Below are 16,630 nucleotides of genomic sequence, written 5' to 3'. Positions count from 1 at the left end.
TGCCTGCAGAATGTGTGTCATTTTCTTACCCGTCTTACTGTTAAATTGTCTGTGCACAAGACTAGCATTGCAGCATAGCAGCATATTATGTTTTTAATAACAAATATCCATACTAGATCTGATAATATGTAAGAAAATATATGTGGGCTAGATGGATTGTGAGCTTGTTAATGTTTAAACAATAAAAAAGTAATAGTTTTAACAGATGCTCTATTAAATGAAATGAAGATTGCTATATGGAATTGATAGCCCAGGCTAGCCCGATCTCAGCAGATCTCAGTTGGCCCAGATTAGTATTCGGATGGGAACCCATCAAAGAAATGCAGGGTTGCTATGCAGAGGCAGGCAATGGCAAACCACTTTTGAACATCTCTTGCTTTGAAAACCCTACGGGGTCTCTGTAAGTTGGCTGCAACTGCAGGACACTTCCCACCACCGTTTATTTACTAGCTGAGCAGACAATACAAGAACGTAAAAATGAGCACTAGTTTCAAAGCAGCAGCACCAGTTCTTCTGCCACATTCTATTCTCAGATTAACCAAACCAGTTTCAACATCCCCACAACCCAACACGTGGGTTTGACTCATGACCAAGGGATCTTTGGAGAAAGATCAGTAGAGTACACTGTCACCCAATGATGCCAAAACATATATGCACACAAAATGCAATTAATTGTCCATTATAAAGGCAGTTTGGGATGAAAAAAGTCTGTAGAGACTAAACCAGCAGGTCTTGCTTATACTTATGGAAATGTGAATTTGGAAAGAAGCTAAAGAAAAAGCACAACATAAATTCAATGTTCATTACACACCTAGGATTTCCACGTCATATTTGATCTCCTTTTCTCCTGCTATGCTGGTAGCCACACAGACATACTGCCCGTGGTCAGCCTCTCCAGCATTCAAGATCTCCAGCTTCCTTCCTCCAGATATGATGTGGAGATTGTCACTTGTTTTCACAGGAACACCATCCTTTAACCAGGTAAGCATAGGAGGGGGGTTGCCAGCAGCATTACACTCCAAAACCAGTGAACTGCCAGCAACAACTTGTTTGCTGTGGGTTGTTTCAGAGTCACCTTCAAAGAGTGGAGGAACTTGAGGAAGAAAAAAAGAAAGAAGTATTCTGTGAGCAATTTGATCTAAGACAAAAAAATATATTCAAATCCCCACTGCTCTGAAACTCATTGAATGATCATGGGCAAGCCACTCCTTTCACAGACTAACCTACCTCACAGGGTTGTTGTGAGGATAAATTGGAGGATAATCCTGAGCTCCTTGGAGAAAGGGGAGGATGAAAAACGTGACTGAGACAGAAACACATACCCACAGACATGTGATAGGGAAGGAAGGGACTTAACTATGCATAAGGGAAATCTCCTCTCCAGGAATCAAGGTTCTTTCTTATGGCAGGAAACCACTTGCTATGATTTCAAATCAAGCCAAGGGTTAAAATGATCCATCTTGGAATCCTATAGAGGATTCTAGCTGTTCCCTGAAGGCTGGAGATTGAAGCTGTCTGCCCAAACCATATAGAGTTGCCAGCCTGCAGGTGAGGGCTGGAGTTCACCTGGAGTTAAAACTGATTTCCAGACTACAGAGATCAGTTCCCCTGTAAAAAATGGCAGTGTTCGAGGGTGTACTGTATGGCATCACATCCCTGCGGAGCTCTCTCCCTTCGCTGCAGTCCACCCTTCCCAGACTCTGTCCCCCAAACTCCAGGAGTTTTCCAACTCTGGGAACCCCAGAACTCCCAGAGTTGGCAACCCTAGGGCCCATGTTGCTTCCTTGCTGTCACAACATGAGAGCAAAATGAGAAAGATGGATTGCCTGGCTTCTGGGGACCCCAAAGTAACCCAAGCTGCAGGGATTTTGTATACATTGTTACCACTTTCCCCATGGCCCTTGTAACACAACACATTGCCCAAAAGGAGGGTACACGAGAATGGGCATGTCCTTTCTGCAAATTTAAATATTTAGCCACCCTGGTTTCTCTACAGAAAGAACCCTGGGAACTGTAGTGCTGTAAGGAGATAGAGAGGAAAATTCAGCAAGTCTTCTATTCACTTATAAGGCTGCAATGTCTATTTCTGTGAGTTGGGCATGCTTAAATTAGAAAATCACTTCTGGAGAATGCCACCGTGATCCTTAGGAAGTTACACTACACATCACTTGTTTTAGCAGTGATGTCTAAATATTAGCCAGGTCAGATTATGTATGAATGGGCTCAAAGCATAGAGTAGGAGATAACTGGTAAATGAGTAGACAAACTGAGACGAGAAAGGGTCCCCTGAGCCAGCCCAGGAGCTGTCACTTTGCACATTCCGGTTTCCAGCTTTCTGACCATTTCTCCTCCTCACCACATATAACAAAAGAAACATGTTAAGGAAAAATTCAGCACCCTCGCCAAGTGTATTATATTTAATTCCTTTATACCATAGACATCCACTTGGAATATTTTTTCAGCAGTCCCAGCAATGTTTGTTGCTTGGCATGTGTACTTCGCAGAATCGGAGACTTGAGCACGAGGGATCTGAAGGAATTGCCCCCTTTCCATATAAAGGGCTTCTGGGCTAGAAATAATAGGTTGTCCGTCTTTATACCATGTTATCGTAGGACCTGGTATTCCCCTTGTCTCACACTCCAGCTTTATTACACTGTTTAACAATGTCGAGACTTCGGTGGTAATATTTCCTCCTTTAATAGCAGGTGGAACTATTAGCAAGAAAGAAAAAGAAATCAGGACGCAAACCAGCACAGATATCATTGCCTCAGTGGTTGTCTCAGCACTACACACCAGTAATCATGAAAGCAACAAAACTGAGCCACCCCCACCCCCTTCACTGAACATATAGCCAAGAACGACATACAACCAAAAAACCCAGCATACCAAACTATGATGTTATAAAAATTTCAAATCTATGAACACTCATGACTATTCATCCTTAGCCAGACCTTGCACAACAACAAATGACATGTGTGAACAACTTATTCAATAGTTTGGTTCATCATGAGACATCTTATCCTCCTGAACAATCGACAACAAAATAAAGCTCTCAGTCTCATGTAATGTCGAAAGAATCCACGCAGACTGACTTAACAGACATACAATACAGGAATGTCAATACTGTACCTTGCAGCAACTGGTTTTATTGTTATCTTTAATGTTATTGTTGTTTATAAGAAGTTAAAATTAATTTTAAATTATGTTTTTTAAAAATTAAAAAAACTGAGCCACCCACAGAAAAGGCAGGGGGGTCTACATACCTGTGGGATTCCTCCAATATGCAGAAAAATCTGCATATTGGAGGAATGATGGACTTTGAGCTGATGAAATGTGCGAAACAAAAGCCTAATGTGGAATCGGGGAGAAGTGGATTCGTAGGACTCCACCGCGGCATGACTGCTCAGAAAGTCCGATCAAAATTGATCATGCAGAAACCCCCATTATCTGTTGTTTTCTGTACTCTAGCTCCTAAAGGAAGACTTTAGAGTTATAGACCATACCCAGGCAACTCCTCTTCCCATCCAGTTTAAGAAGCTGCCAAGGATGCTGCCAGTAAAGAGACAGGAAAATTGAAACAAAGCGTTCTTCAAAACATTTTTTAATTACTTATTTTACTGTCCCTTTAGAGATTGAAGCAGAGCTCCAACTGAAACATGGTTTGGGCATGTAGGGAGACTGCATCATTACTGATCTATCACCCATTTTCAGTATTTCAACACTCTCACTAGTCTGTTTTCACCATATGCATTCCCATTTAGAGATAAATATTTATACAAGTTTGCAAGTGGAGAAGAGATCTGAATTTGGCTTCAACTTCTACTGAATACTATAATCAACTGGACTGTAAATGCCACAAACTATCATAGCCTAGAAAACTCATGGTCCCTAATGCACAATTAAAGTCATGAGTGTGTGTGTGAAAATTCATCACAACTCGCACATTCTAAAAACTCTGGGTTGGAATCCACCCTGCCTTTTTTGTTCAATCTCAACCACTTTTCCTCTGTATTACAGTGTCTGTCTCACATGGCTTTGTTTCGTGGAGGTCCCACATTCCCCAGCATAATGTTCTTGGAGGTCAAAGGGGACCTGTTCTTCCTTTCTCCACCAGCAAACAAGCTGTTTGGATCCAACCTTTTATATGTCCTGGATGACATGTTATTGCAATGAGCCCACCTGTCCAAACACACTTGATGAACTAGCCAAGCATAACATGGATCAAACAGACACACAGAGCTGTGCATTTCATCTTGGGCAAAAGAAAGGGAGAGAGCTGAGCCATGCGGTGTAATTTAGGGGCCACCAAGAAGAAGAAAGCACGTAAAAAGGAATAGTTGACTCATGGCTATTAGTTCTATCAGCCAAGTTAATAATGCTCAGACAGGCTAGGGAAAACCTTAAACCCCCATCTACAAACTGTCTATGACTTGTTCAATCAGGAGATTCATCTTATACTTTAAGAATCACAAACATCACTTCAACACCATGTTGAGTTCAGCATGCCTTGAAACCCAAAATAATTCCCTCCACTCTGAAGGTAGCAGTTTATATTATTTTCTAGCCAACAACAATGTATGCAAAGTAATCATTTGCAGATGCTTATAAAATGACATTGCAAACAACACCCTGTTTCCCCCTACACACACACACACACACACACACACACACACACACACACACACACACACACACACTGCAGCTCTCAGTGAATAGTTTGACTGCTGTTGAAAGCAATACCACATGCTGCCGTACGCTCTGTGCTGGCAAGCATAGCCAGGATGTCTCAACATGCCATCAGTTTCCAAGATATCATTTAAAATGACAGTTCAAAAATATTAAAGCTGTGGAGAAGAAACCACTGTTTAGAAAAGCTTAAATGAGTGAGAGTTGCTGCACTCAAATCCCCCAGATACAAGTAACTGAATCTGCATATCCTACTGCATAAAAGGCAAGCTGTATCGGCGACGACTCACTTTTTATCTTCATGCAGGCACATTGTCGACAACTCTGGCCTCCAGGCCGCTGCGAAGCACCCGCTTGCCGCCAGGAGGGGGCCCACCAAATCAGTTTTCTAGAGTCTGTTGTACTTTTTCACACAACAGATGTTGTTTCTAGTTATGCATATTATTTGATTATACAAATAAAGTACATTAATTGTGTTATCTACCAGTTGCTTCACATCTCCTGTTGGCTACCACAAAACGTTGGGCTCATAGATTTTCTATCTTTAATTGACTCTGCGCAGATATCAGGATTTGTATCTAATTAATGTGCAAGTATGGAAGAGGCTCCTGTTTGTTTTTCACGAGTCTTGAACCACTGACAGTGTAATCCTGAAATGCACACACCTCCCTTAGCTTGTGCTGTTGAGCCTTCATTAACAGAAATGGAAAGCCCTCATAGGCTGCTAAATTAAGATTTGTTCTGGGCATACCTACCTCCTATTATTTTAGTGAGGTTTCATTGATTTCTGTAACACTTACTATCAATCCTCTGGATCTATCAATGAAAAGGATCGTATCTTTAAAGGCTCATTTTAACTTACTCAAAAGTAAATTCTATCCACTTAAATGGAACTAGCTTCCAAACAAGTGTGCATAGTATTGCAATCTTAAACATCTTGAGTATTTCCCAATAACATATTTAAGAGCTTCTCTGCACAAAACATTAAAAAACAGACTACAAAACTTAATTAATATAGCAGTCCATAACGTCAGCCACATAACTGAACCCCAAGAGCTGTCACAGACTCCTTTCCAAGAGAAGGCTAATATGTTTTTATGTTTTACATTTTATATTTTTATTTTATTTCTGGAACTAGATTTTTTTTCCTAATGAAACCTGGGAATCTGGAGCAGCTAAAGGTATCAGGTGCTATGGATAGATTCTGGGTAAAAGTCAGACAGCATGGCACTCTGAATAGATATTAATTGTGCCATCTTAAATTGTGTTACACTCTTCTCGGACTACTGAAGTCAATGAAGAGTAAAAGAGCAAGATTTGAGTCCAGTAGCACCTTAAGGACCAACAAGATTTCTAGGGTATAAGCTTTTGAGAGTCTAAGCTCCTTTTGTCAGATACCTGATCAGAAACCAGGTATCTGACAAAGACCCTAGAAAGTCTGTACCCTGAAAATCTTGTTTTTAAGATAACAGTCCAAGTTTCTTCATACAAAAGTGACCCATGAGACAGAATAATGGGTTCATCTGTACTTGAGATACATACGTACTTGGGATTTCCTTCATCCCAATGCTGTTTTTCAATTCCTGTAACAAGAAAGAAAGCCAGAGTGGTGTAGTCCTTAGAGTGTTGGACTATGATCTAGGAATTCCCTCTACCAAGAAGTTTGCTGGGCCAGCTACCCTTTCTCAAACTAAACTAGTTCACAGGGTTGTCATGAGGATAACATAGGGAATGTATTTGTATACATGTGTGCCATCCTAAACTCCTTGGAGGAAGAACAGGACAAAAATGTACTAGATAGACAGGACTGATGGAATCCTGGGCGAAGATGATCCTAATATTGTGCCCAATCATACATCACTTTCTACCTAAAGATAGGGCATATATGAGTAAAGGATTACTCCCAACTCATACCTAAGAAATTTTTATGTAAAAGAAAACTATCAGACATTGCTAAAACCAGTGTTTAAAAGCATACTGTTCCTTGCAGCAACAAACGAAGACCAGCCCTGAAACGCAGCCCACAAATCAATCCAATTCAAGTATCCATTCGTGAGAAAGCTCATTTGAATAACTCATCCTTGCTAAGTCTCTGAAAAATTAACGAAGTGGGGGCCTTATGGCAGATTCAGGAAGGCTGTTCTACGTGCTATGGGCTGCTCCAGCAACATTACAATGAGGCTGATTCTTGTTTACTATCTTTTAAATCATCCCTGGCAATTCACTTTCTTGCTGATCCATTTCATCTTACAAGCACTACTAACTGTTTATATTTCTTCACTGAAGTTCCATAAAATCATTCATGGATATTAGAAGGAGGCATGTGTAGCTAAACCACTAGACTAAGGCCAGGGCTCTTGGCACAAACTCAACTTCTCTGCAAGCAAAATAAGGAGGCACACTTTGCAAGCGTTTGAGGAGACACTGATTAAGATGAGAACACAAAATATATTTAATTGACCCTTAAACACTTGGCAATAGGTAGACACAGCTGTTTTTCTGTGGCAGGTGCTTCAACAACTCAGGACCCTTTGCACAGCACTGGGCCATAATTTATTATTTTAGTGTAACCAGTGGTGTAATTGGAATTGTGTTTTTTAAAAATACATTAAAAGTAATGCATTCCTAAGCAGAGTTACACCCTTCTAAGTTCACTGAAGTCAACGGGTATAACAGTGCTTAGGGTTCCATTCTTTGCATGTACAAGCACCAACATGGCAGTGTGTGCCGTTCCAACAATATGTATCCTGCCCAAATGGATTGTGCTGCATCATGTACAAATAATGCTCAGTCTTGTACAGGCAAACATTTTTACACGTAGCCAGACTGGCGTGGGTGCAACCACAGAGGTAGCATTAGCAGCCACTTGGCACAGATGTGTACAAAGGCAGTCGTTTGAACACATGCCTTCAATTACAATTGTAACAGCAAAGTTGATAGCAAGATGCATATTAAAGCACACCAAAGGAAATTCTTTATTTTCCTTTCAGAGGGTAGACAGACAATAGCAGATTCAATTAAGATTCTTTTTCGTCTGCGTCTCACACCCACTCTCTGAACAACTGTCTATATTCAGGGTCAAGGTTGCCTGAAAAAGTAATTAAATATACCACTCTATCCAAGCTTACATCCTCTTGACTGTTTTATTTTGAAGCCCAAGAACATGTGGTCAGTCTGCGTTTCATAGACTTCTTCCTCCTACAGATTTTCCTTTTATTGCTGTTGCTTCCTATCTGTATTTTCTCTCTCCACTCCAGTGAAGCCTATGCCCAAGATCATTAATGACCCCTTCTTAAGTATTCTGGCAGCCCATCACAGATCTCCTATTTCAATTACTTTATGAGATTCAAGCTCTTCTCTCTGGCTTCTATCAAGGCTAGACAAAATTCACAACCCCTACATAAATCTTGCCTATGCTTTTTTGCCAACCTTCCTTCCTCAGGTCATTCTTGCAATGTACATCCTGGAGTTTCTCCTAGCTTGTGTATGAAGTTCTATAAAACCTGTCTTACATTGTCATTAAAGACAGAAATAAGAAATTGCTTAGCATTCAAGCAAAATTTTGTCCAGGGCAAAAGGTTGAAGAAATAAGTTTAATTAAAATAATGATTTTGCCAATCTGGCTTTATCCAAGGACCTTTCAGCAACTGCTTTCCACTTGCACCAAACATTCACTGCCCATTAGCTTAACTAGTTTGCCCTTAGGTTGATTTGGAAACACATATTTGCAAGTAAAAACCATGCATGAGGGGGAAGTGTGATTAAAGTCAAGCCTTCCTGCTCTGCCTGCTAGTTGTCCATGTGTGCACATAATATTTGTACAAGGTCTGTGTAGAGTTGCCGTCACCTGTCCCCCAGCCTCTACTCACCTGGCTGGTGGGGGGAGCACATGGGGGGAGACATGCACACTTTTTCGTTGTGTCAGAAAATGGTGTCATTTTCTGGTGCAGCTTGGAAGATAAGGGTCATGTTGGGGATCATTAGCTAAAAATTGTCCCAAAAAACTTAAGTTTGGGGGCAATTTTTAGCAACTCACCGCCTGGTATGACCCATAACTTCCGTATCATGCTGGAAAATTAAATCATTTTCCAGAGCAACAAGTTCCCCCTGCCCCTTGGTTTGGTCCCTAGACTTGGCACTCCTAGGCCTACGCATGTCACATCCAACATACGCAGGCCTGAACCATGGGACAAGTAGCTGACATATGATGCACAGGCCCTATGGAAGCACTATGCCCACACATGCATATCCAGTTGTCCCAGAGGCAGGATGGTGTGCCTGGAGGACAGGACAAGAAAGAATTGTTTTGTTTTTGCACCATCCATAACCACTGCTTGTGGAAAAATTCATCCCTGCTGCTTTTTACATCTGGCTCATCCAATTACATTATGGTAAAGCAAGAAATGTGAAGTACTCCCCAGAAAAACCCAGACTTAAAAAAAAAAAAAACATGACACCCCCCCCCCCCCCCGGCCAGGCTAGTATCACTTTTTCCAATAGAAAAAAATGGGAAATTTGGGGGAATTACTCCTTCAAAAAAATACTCCTTCAAAATATTTATTTTCCTTTTGAGATGAAATGCTTTTTAAGACAAAGATTTACTTATGTACGTTTTGTGTTTTAATGTAAATCTTTGGCAGCAATTAATATTTGATAGTGTGTTTAATTATTCAGTTTATCTTGATATCCCAATATGCTGTTCGTCCCACTTATTGTGATTGTATGAGAGTGTTTCTGTCCAAATAGTACTCTTTCTTTTATGCACTATAGAATTTGTTTTCTATCTCTAATTTTTTTTCTGCCTCTCAGGTGATAGCACATAAATGCGCTAAGGTAAAGAAGTTTGTGCATAGGGTAAAGCAGTTTGCTGCTCTTTCTCCCAGTGGTTTCAAAATTTCTTGAAATTTTACAACTCTAGCTAATGCAAATGGATTAAAAATAATTAAATGTTAATGTAATTCTAGGTACTTCATCAGAGAGAGCTGAAAAGGAATAATATTTAACAAGCAGCAAAGAAGGTTTCAAATAGCAAATAAGGAAAATTTAGGGCCAGTAACTGGTTAGTCTTGTGTCCCTATTGGCCATTGCCAAGACCAGCACTATCTTACCCAGACTTTCTATAGAGTCAAAACTATGTATAAAGTACTGCATGCTGGACAACAGTTTTCTACATAAGAACAACAAACCATGATTCAGACCTTCTCCTGTTTTTATTATCAAAGCCTAAAAGAACTATTAGGCAAACTTTATAGTGCAATCCTAAACGCTGTCTCTGAATGGCTTAGAATACTGAATAACGCTGTGATGTGACAATGTAACTCAAAAATACACCAGCATCAAGGCAGCCTAGAGCCAGGAGAGGAGCAGGACTTTCCAACCCAGGTCCCTTAGCTCCCCAAAACTGTATAAACTCCAGTTAGGACAAAAATGCTAGGGCACATGGCACGGGGCTACATCTCTCTCTCTCCTCATGTTGGGTACAGATGAAGAGATTCTGGTGATGGGAAACCCACAGAAAGGACAAAGAGAAAGACAACATACATTGGTCTGGCATATTTCTCACACTGCTCTGCTCAAAATCCTTAAAGGTACATCACCTCCACTGCAACTGAAGATGCAAGGATAAGGTACCCACACAGAGAAGCAAAGGAAGGGGATCTCCTGCCTTACGGTAGGACAGCTGCAAATGGTTCTCCATGATCCCTCCTTGGAAACCCTCCCTCCTTCAAGATTTGCTAGTATTAAGAATGCACAGTGCAGAAAGGGAGGATGCTCATGGCAGATCCAGTGGCAGTGTATCACTGCACTGTCAGTTGTCATGATGATGTAACCTCATCCCCTGCAAGTAGGGGACACAAGAAGCACAATCACGGTCCTGGATGACTACCAGCAATTGCTACTGTCAGCCAAACACCTCTTGCATTGCAGGAGTAGCACCTCATGCAGAAGCCCTAGAAGATAGGGCAAGCATTACTGCAATGCAGTTTCCTAAAAAGGGATAAATAAAGTAAGCATTGTCTCTGTGGCTACATTATGACACCCTCCTCCCAGGAGATGCATCCTACCATGTGGAAAACCCAAAGGAAGAAATGAGGAAACTGCAAGAGAATCACATGCAGAGTTGGGGAGCCCACCAGCTGTTTGTTCCTACTGCAGAACATTACTCACTACAGTATGCTGTAGGGATGCCAACTCTCTTGTCTTAGCCTGCCCCTGTACTGCTGTAAGCTACTGAAATTGACAGCTGCACCTCTTGTGGGCATGCAATGGACAACAACATTCAATTTATATACCGCCCTTTAGGACAACAGGGAAGCTCTACCTGCAATTCTGTAGTCTGTCGATAAATATTGCATTCAAAACCACAGGAGCCTTGCTAGAATAACAGATTTGGTGACCACCCCCACCCCCCATTTGATGACTCTGCACCTGATAACATTCAGGAAACATGTGGACTGTTTTTCCCGGCCATGTCTCTGTTCAACTGGAGTCTGACAGTCGGGTCAGTTCCCACTTCCTGCTCCTGACTGACCTCAGCTGTCTTCAACATGAGACTCACACTGGAAGGGGCTGAGGGCAGCCTCTACTGTTTGTAGAACTAGAAAAGGGAAGGAGAAAGCTCCTGAGGCTCACCAATTCTTTTGATCACTGCTGGTGTCGTATAAGCCATGCAGTATGTATGATGGGTGTATGTGTGAAAGGGGTAAGAGGAGGAATGGGGCACAGGGGTGGCAATGAATTCCCTGAAAGCCACAGATGGATGGTGCATTGGGATTGCCAACCAAAATGATTGACTTATGGGCAACCAATCAAAACCAACAGCCCATCCCAAGTGATTATGCTTGATGGAGCAAAACCTCAGGTCCATCTGGGACTCCAAGAGTTCTTGTGTCATGGGCTTGAACTAGGAAACCCTGTGTATTTCCACTGCATCATGCCTTTCTTTGCAGTCCTCCCTGTTCCTGTACAGATAGCTAGCTTCGATGCTGTAAGCTGTCAGTCAATTGTGTGCTCAGTGCGGTGTCTGGTTAGAGGACTAATCCTGAGTATGTGACGTGTTACAAAAATGTCCAGCCTCTTCATTCTCTTTTGCTACTGATCAAATTTTTGTTAGCCAAAAGATGAGCTTTCCATTGCCAGCATCCCCCTTGGTGAGATTCAGACCCATTCCCCCTGTATGCCACAGGGATGCTATTACCCTGTGAGCTATTTGTGAGGTGACAGCATTGCTTTATGTGAATGTATGCTTATGTATTACCTTGTTGTTGCTGCCCCAGTGTCTGCATCCCCCTTGCCTGGAAAAAATATGGCTCCATCAAGAACTGAACTTGGATTTTCTATTAGATTGCCTCCACTAAGCAGTAGAGGCATGTGGGTTGGAGTTCCTCTGTGTGTGTCCTTGGTAAAATGAAATATGATTGCAAGTGTGGGCCCAAACCAAGTTCTGGGCTCCTAAGTTTCTGCAATAGCTTCTGCTACTCACACCACAGTCCACCCTGTTAGGCTGTTCCCTTAGTTCCCTCCCTTGGTAGTGGTTAAGAGCGGCAGGACTCTAATCTGGAGAACCAAGTCTGATTCCCCTTGAAGCCAGCTGGGTGACCTTGGGTCAGTCACAGCTCTTTCAGAGCTCTCTCATCCCTACCCACCTCACAGGGTGATTGCCATGAGGATAATAACGACACACCTTGTAAACCGCTCTGAATGGGTTTTAAGTTGTCCTGAAGGGTGGTATATAAATCTAATGTTGTTGTTGTTTTTGTTATTGTATTATGCATGTGGGTTGGTTTGTTTCTTTGTTTATAGTCCACCTTTCTCACTGGAACTCAAGGTGGATTGCACAGTGTAATCTGTGTAAAAGGTTGTGGCTGATTGATTTTGGGTGGGTGTGTTTGCCTTGGTGTGGGTTGGTTATCTGCTTCCAGTTCTGGTAGTCACGGGGACCTTATCAGCATGCTGTTCCACGGTTGGTGGTTGCAGCTGGGTTGCGACAGGCTCCTGACCAACTGGTATACTCTCCATATCGTGGTATTGGATCTTTTTGCCTCTGCTGAGCAAAGTATCAACTAGCTGCACCAGCCATGAGCCTGCACCCACTATTTACCCTGGATGATGAGTCTGAGTTCTTTAATCTGTTTGCCAGCAGAATTGGCCGCACTGCATTGATAACGCCCTTTGTCAATTCTCCGAGCACTCTTGATGCGCAGGATCTGTCCATTCTCCACAATCTCAATATTAGGATCACCTAAGAAGAGGGGCCTGAAGGGAAAAAAAATCACTATGATGTTGCATCTGCACCTCTGGCCCATGCCATCACCTTTTAATTTAAATGATGCTATGCTTATTGACAAATGTTACAAAAATGTGCATAAAAGTATTTCCCCTTTGATAATAAACTCTTCACTCAGTTATTTCTTCTCAAACTAAAGAATTAAAACCTAAATCAACTGAGAAAATAAGAATCGTGGTTTCTTAAAAGACTCAACTTTATAGCTGCACCTTACAGAACTATAGTTCCCAGAGTCCTTTGAAGAAAATCATGCCACTAAAACCAGTTTCAAAATGGTTCAATTTTGTTATGTAGATGTATGCATAAAATTAGGAGAAGCAGACTTTACGGCATGGATTCAGTTACAAAAAGGCTCTGTAATGCAAGGCTGTATGCAACTTGGCCTAGAGTGATGCCAAAAAATCTGATAAATATCAAAAACTAGCTACCAGCAAATTTCATTCTGCATACATTTCCAAGTTACAGTTACCACATTGGAAGTATCCACTTTGCCTGTTCACCGATCTCTGTTACTAAACACAAATACTATTTATCCAAAAGTATTTATATACTCGTTTTTGTTGTCCAACTAACATTTGTACTGCCAGATTTCATCCCCCTTAATGGGCTTTCTTGGAAGATGAGCAGTTCAGAGGCACAAAATATCAGTCTCGCAGAATACTGTGCTGGAATGTAGCTCCATGCATCTGGAAAAACTGTTTCGTGTCCTTATGCATTCTGTCTAACAAATGGAACAGGAGGTTAATCCCCCAGGAATTTCTTCTGTTCAAGTTCCAGTGATCTTGTGCAACTCTTATTCATTTCATTAGAACCTTAGTAGCAAACTTTGGTCTCCTGTTATTCAAGGGACTGTATTTTGTGGCTGAAAACTATGGAAATGAATTCTACAGCTGGCTTCAAATACATGGGAATAATATGTTGCCTTGGTCTGCACAATGCCTTGTTTCACCTTATGCTGAATTTGACATTGATTGGCATTGCACTACATATGTTGTGCTAAGATTTCAGAAATGGGAAGATAAGGCTCTTTAGCTTGAGGAGATGATAGATCACACTAAAGCAAAAGATGCAGCAAGCGTAGCAGCTGAAAAATGGATGTAGGACTTGCGATTTTTTTGCAGAAGTACAGTAAGAGTTTGATTGGACGAGAAAGAGAGAGTCACTACAAACCTCTATTACTTAAATCCATTGTTGATGCATGTTGCACAACCAAACTATGGCAGTACACTCCTTGCCAAGACAGACAGGAAGACAATTATTTCTTCCACCTCCATTTCATCATTCTAGTATTCTTTTGATAGCTCTAAGCCATGGTACTTACTTGCCATCTTTGAACCACTGGATCATGGGAAAGGGAGTGCCACTAACTTTACATTCTAGAGCGGCATCTTGGTTGAGGATGACCGAAACTTCACTGGGTGAGTCAGCATCCTGTATAGTGGGTGGGACTAGACAAAAAACAGCAACAGTGAGAATCAACAATTAAACCGAAGGCCATGCTTTAAAACAAACATACATCATAGAGTGGATTGCAACCCTTTCAGCAGCAAGGTTAAGAAGAGATGGCTGATCCTTGTAAATTTATTTGTGAATATGTGTCCATCCCATTTTTTTTTTACTACTGAAGCCATTGCTGGATGTGCCTTTTTTACAATACAGTTCACACATGCAGGGGAGAGTCTAGCAGTAGTTTCTACAGTAAGAACTAGTATTGTGGCTAAAAAGATGGAGTTATAATAAACCAGCATGTCCCCAGTTAAATCTAACTTCTGTTGTGAATACACTAGGAAGTCTTAATCTTAACTCTTCATCTGAAGTAGGGGGGAAATAACACCAACCTATCATACTGGGTTGTGGTAAGGATTATTGATTATAATGTATATGAAGTGCTTTCAGTCTTCGAAAATGCTACATAAACACTGTATGCTTGTATGAGTAATTTCAAACATCCCCAGGTAAACAGCCAAAGAGAGAATGTACAGTTGGTTTTAGAGTTCAAAATAATTGCTTCTGTCCTGAAACTGTTGGACACTCTTTTCAAAAGGTAACCCCCTATGTTACCTTGCCTTTGCGAGAGCCGGTTTGGGGTAGTGGTTAGGAGCAGCAGGAGTCTAATCTGAAGAACCATGTTTGATTCCCCACACATCTACTTGAAGCTAGCTGGGTGACCTTGGGTCAGTCACAGCTCTTCCAGAGTTCTCTCAGCCTCACCACCTCACAGGGACATCATTGTAGGGATAATAATAACATACTTTGTAAACTGCTCTGAGTGGGTGTTAAGTTGAACTGAAGGGTGGTATATAAATGGAATGTTGTTGTTGTTAGATGGAGATGGACTACACCCAAATTAATAAGGGTCGAAGAAAACTTAACATTGTATAAAATGGTAAGATAGCCTGATGCGGCATCAGGCGGGCAGCTGTGCTGGTATGCAGTAGATGAGCAAGGTCTGAGTCTAGTTGCACCTTAGACTGATGTTCTAGAATTCACATTTGTGTTTACAGGCCTAGTTAGATGCAAAAACTGGTAGCTAGTCAGATGCATTTGCCACAACAAATACTACTTTTTGCTCAGTGGCAGATCATCTTTGCTTTGCATGCAGACGGTCCCAGGTTCAATCCTCAGCATCTCTAGCTAAAAGGATTAGGTAGTAGATGAAGGTAAAGATCTCTACCTGGCTCGCTAGAAAGCTGCTGCCAGTCAAACTAGGCAATACTGACCTTGATAGACCAATGGTCCAACTCAGTATAAAGCAGCTTCACATGTGTTCATGTATCCAGAGTACCTTCTTTAAACACTGAAGTACCAACCTCGCACATCAACAGAGAAGAACTTCTCTGTGCTCCCTGCTATGTTAGTGGCTTTGCATGAATAGTGGCCAGCTTCATCACGAGCAGCTTTCAGGAGTTGCAACAGCTTCCCATTGTCCAAGATCTGCAGAGTGCTACTCTCCACAACCTGAAGTAGATCCAAAAATAACTGTCAACATCCGCCAAACACAGCATCTGAATCATATAACTCACTCAGCCCACTCTATTTCCCGTGCCTAATTAGGCTAGTCATCGGTGCAATGGATTCCTGCAAGATATAAAGCACAGCCTGCAATTAGGAGCCATGGCAGGAGCTAAATAACTTTATTATCATCTGTGAAATTTTTATCAAGATCCTCCAGAGCTAATTGGGTAGATTTTCTCTGAAACACCAGAGTGGGGAAGAGTGGTGACAGGTGTGTTTTTCTGGACCAGTGTTCTACCAGGGCATGTGATCAGATGGGAGAAGTGATTAGAGTTTGGAACTTTTGTAGTAACTCCTGTAATCCTAACAGTCCCTTGCATCACTGGCAACAGGCAAATTATACTTCTATCTCAGTGTCAGGGCACTTGCTTGTGAAACCTCTAGCTAGGCCTTCTTTATGCAACATAAATGATCCCACAACTTGCCTTTGTAGCCAGAAATCTCTGATCTGCCTGAAAGTAATTTATCAACTAAATCAACAGTTGAATAGGTGATGACATAATTTTTGTCACCTTTTTACAACCAGACCTTGTAGTGTACTTCGCATCATACTCTGCAGTGTCAAACATAACCTACTGCATTGTATCACATAGCTGCTACTGTATGTGTCAAAGGAATGGTAAATTACACTTGAGAATAATT

The 16,630-nt window shown here is 41.5% G+C and overlaps 1 protein-coding gene across 1 annotated transcript in view; it reads right to left on the bottom strand.

Moving 5' to 3' along the window:
* Nucleotides 1-16,630, bottom strand: part of HMCN1 (hemicentin 1) — a 278,171-nt gene that overhangs the window by 133,783 nt on the left and 127,758 nt on the right. Inside the window, exons 28-32 of the mRNA XM_054980206.1 lie at nt 15,784-15,931; nt 14,295-14,421; nt 12,788-12,942; nt 2,433-2,711; nt 812-1,093 (exon numbers count right to left, since the gene is read on the bottom strand). Of these exons, the coding sequence (XP_054836181.1) occupies nt 812-1,093; nt 2,433-2,711; nt 12,788-12,942; nt 14,295-14,421; nt 15,784-15,931 (991 nt within the window). The remainder of the gene's footprint in view (nt 1-811; nt 1,094-2,432; nt 2,712-12,787; nt 12,943-14,294; nt 14,422-15,783; nt 15,932-16,630) is intronic.

The sequence above is a fragment of the Eublepharis macularius genome, chromosome 5 (assembly GCF_028583425.1).
Source record: "Eublepharis macularius isolate TG4126 chromosome 5, MPM_Emac_v1.0, whole genome shotgun sequence".
Lineage (NCBI taxonomy): Eukaryota > Metazoa > Chordata > Lepidosauria > Squamata > Eublepharidae > Eublepharis > Eublepharis macularius.
Note: the sequence above shows the minus strand (reverse complement) of the source record. Positions and strands in the feature narration are given on the sequence as shown.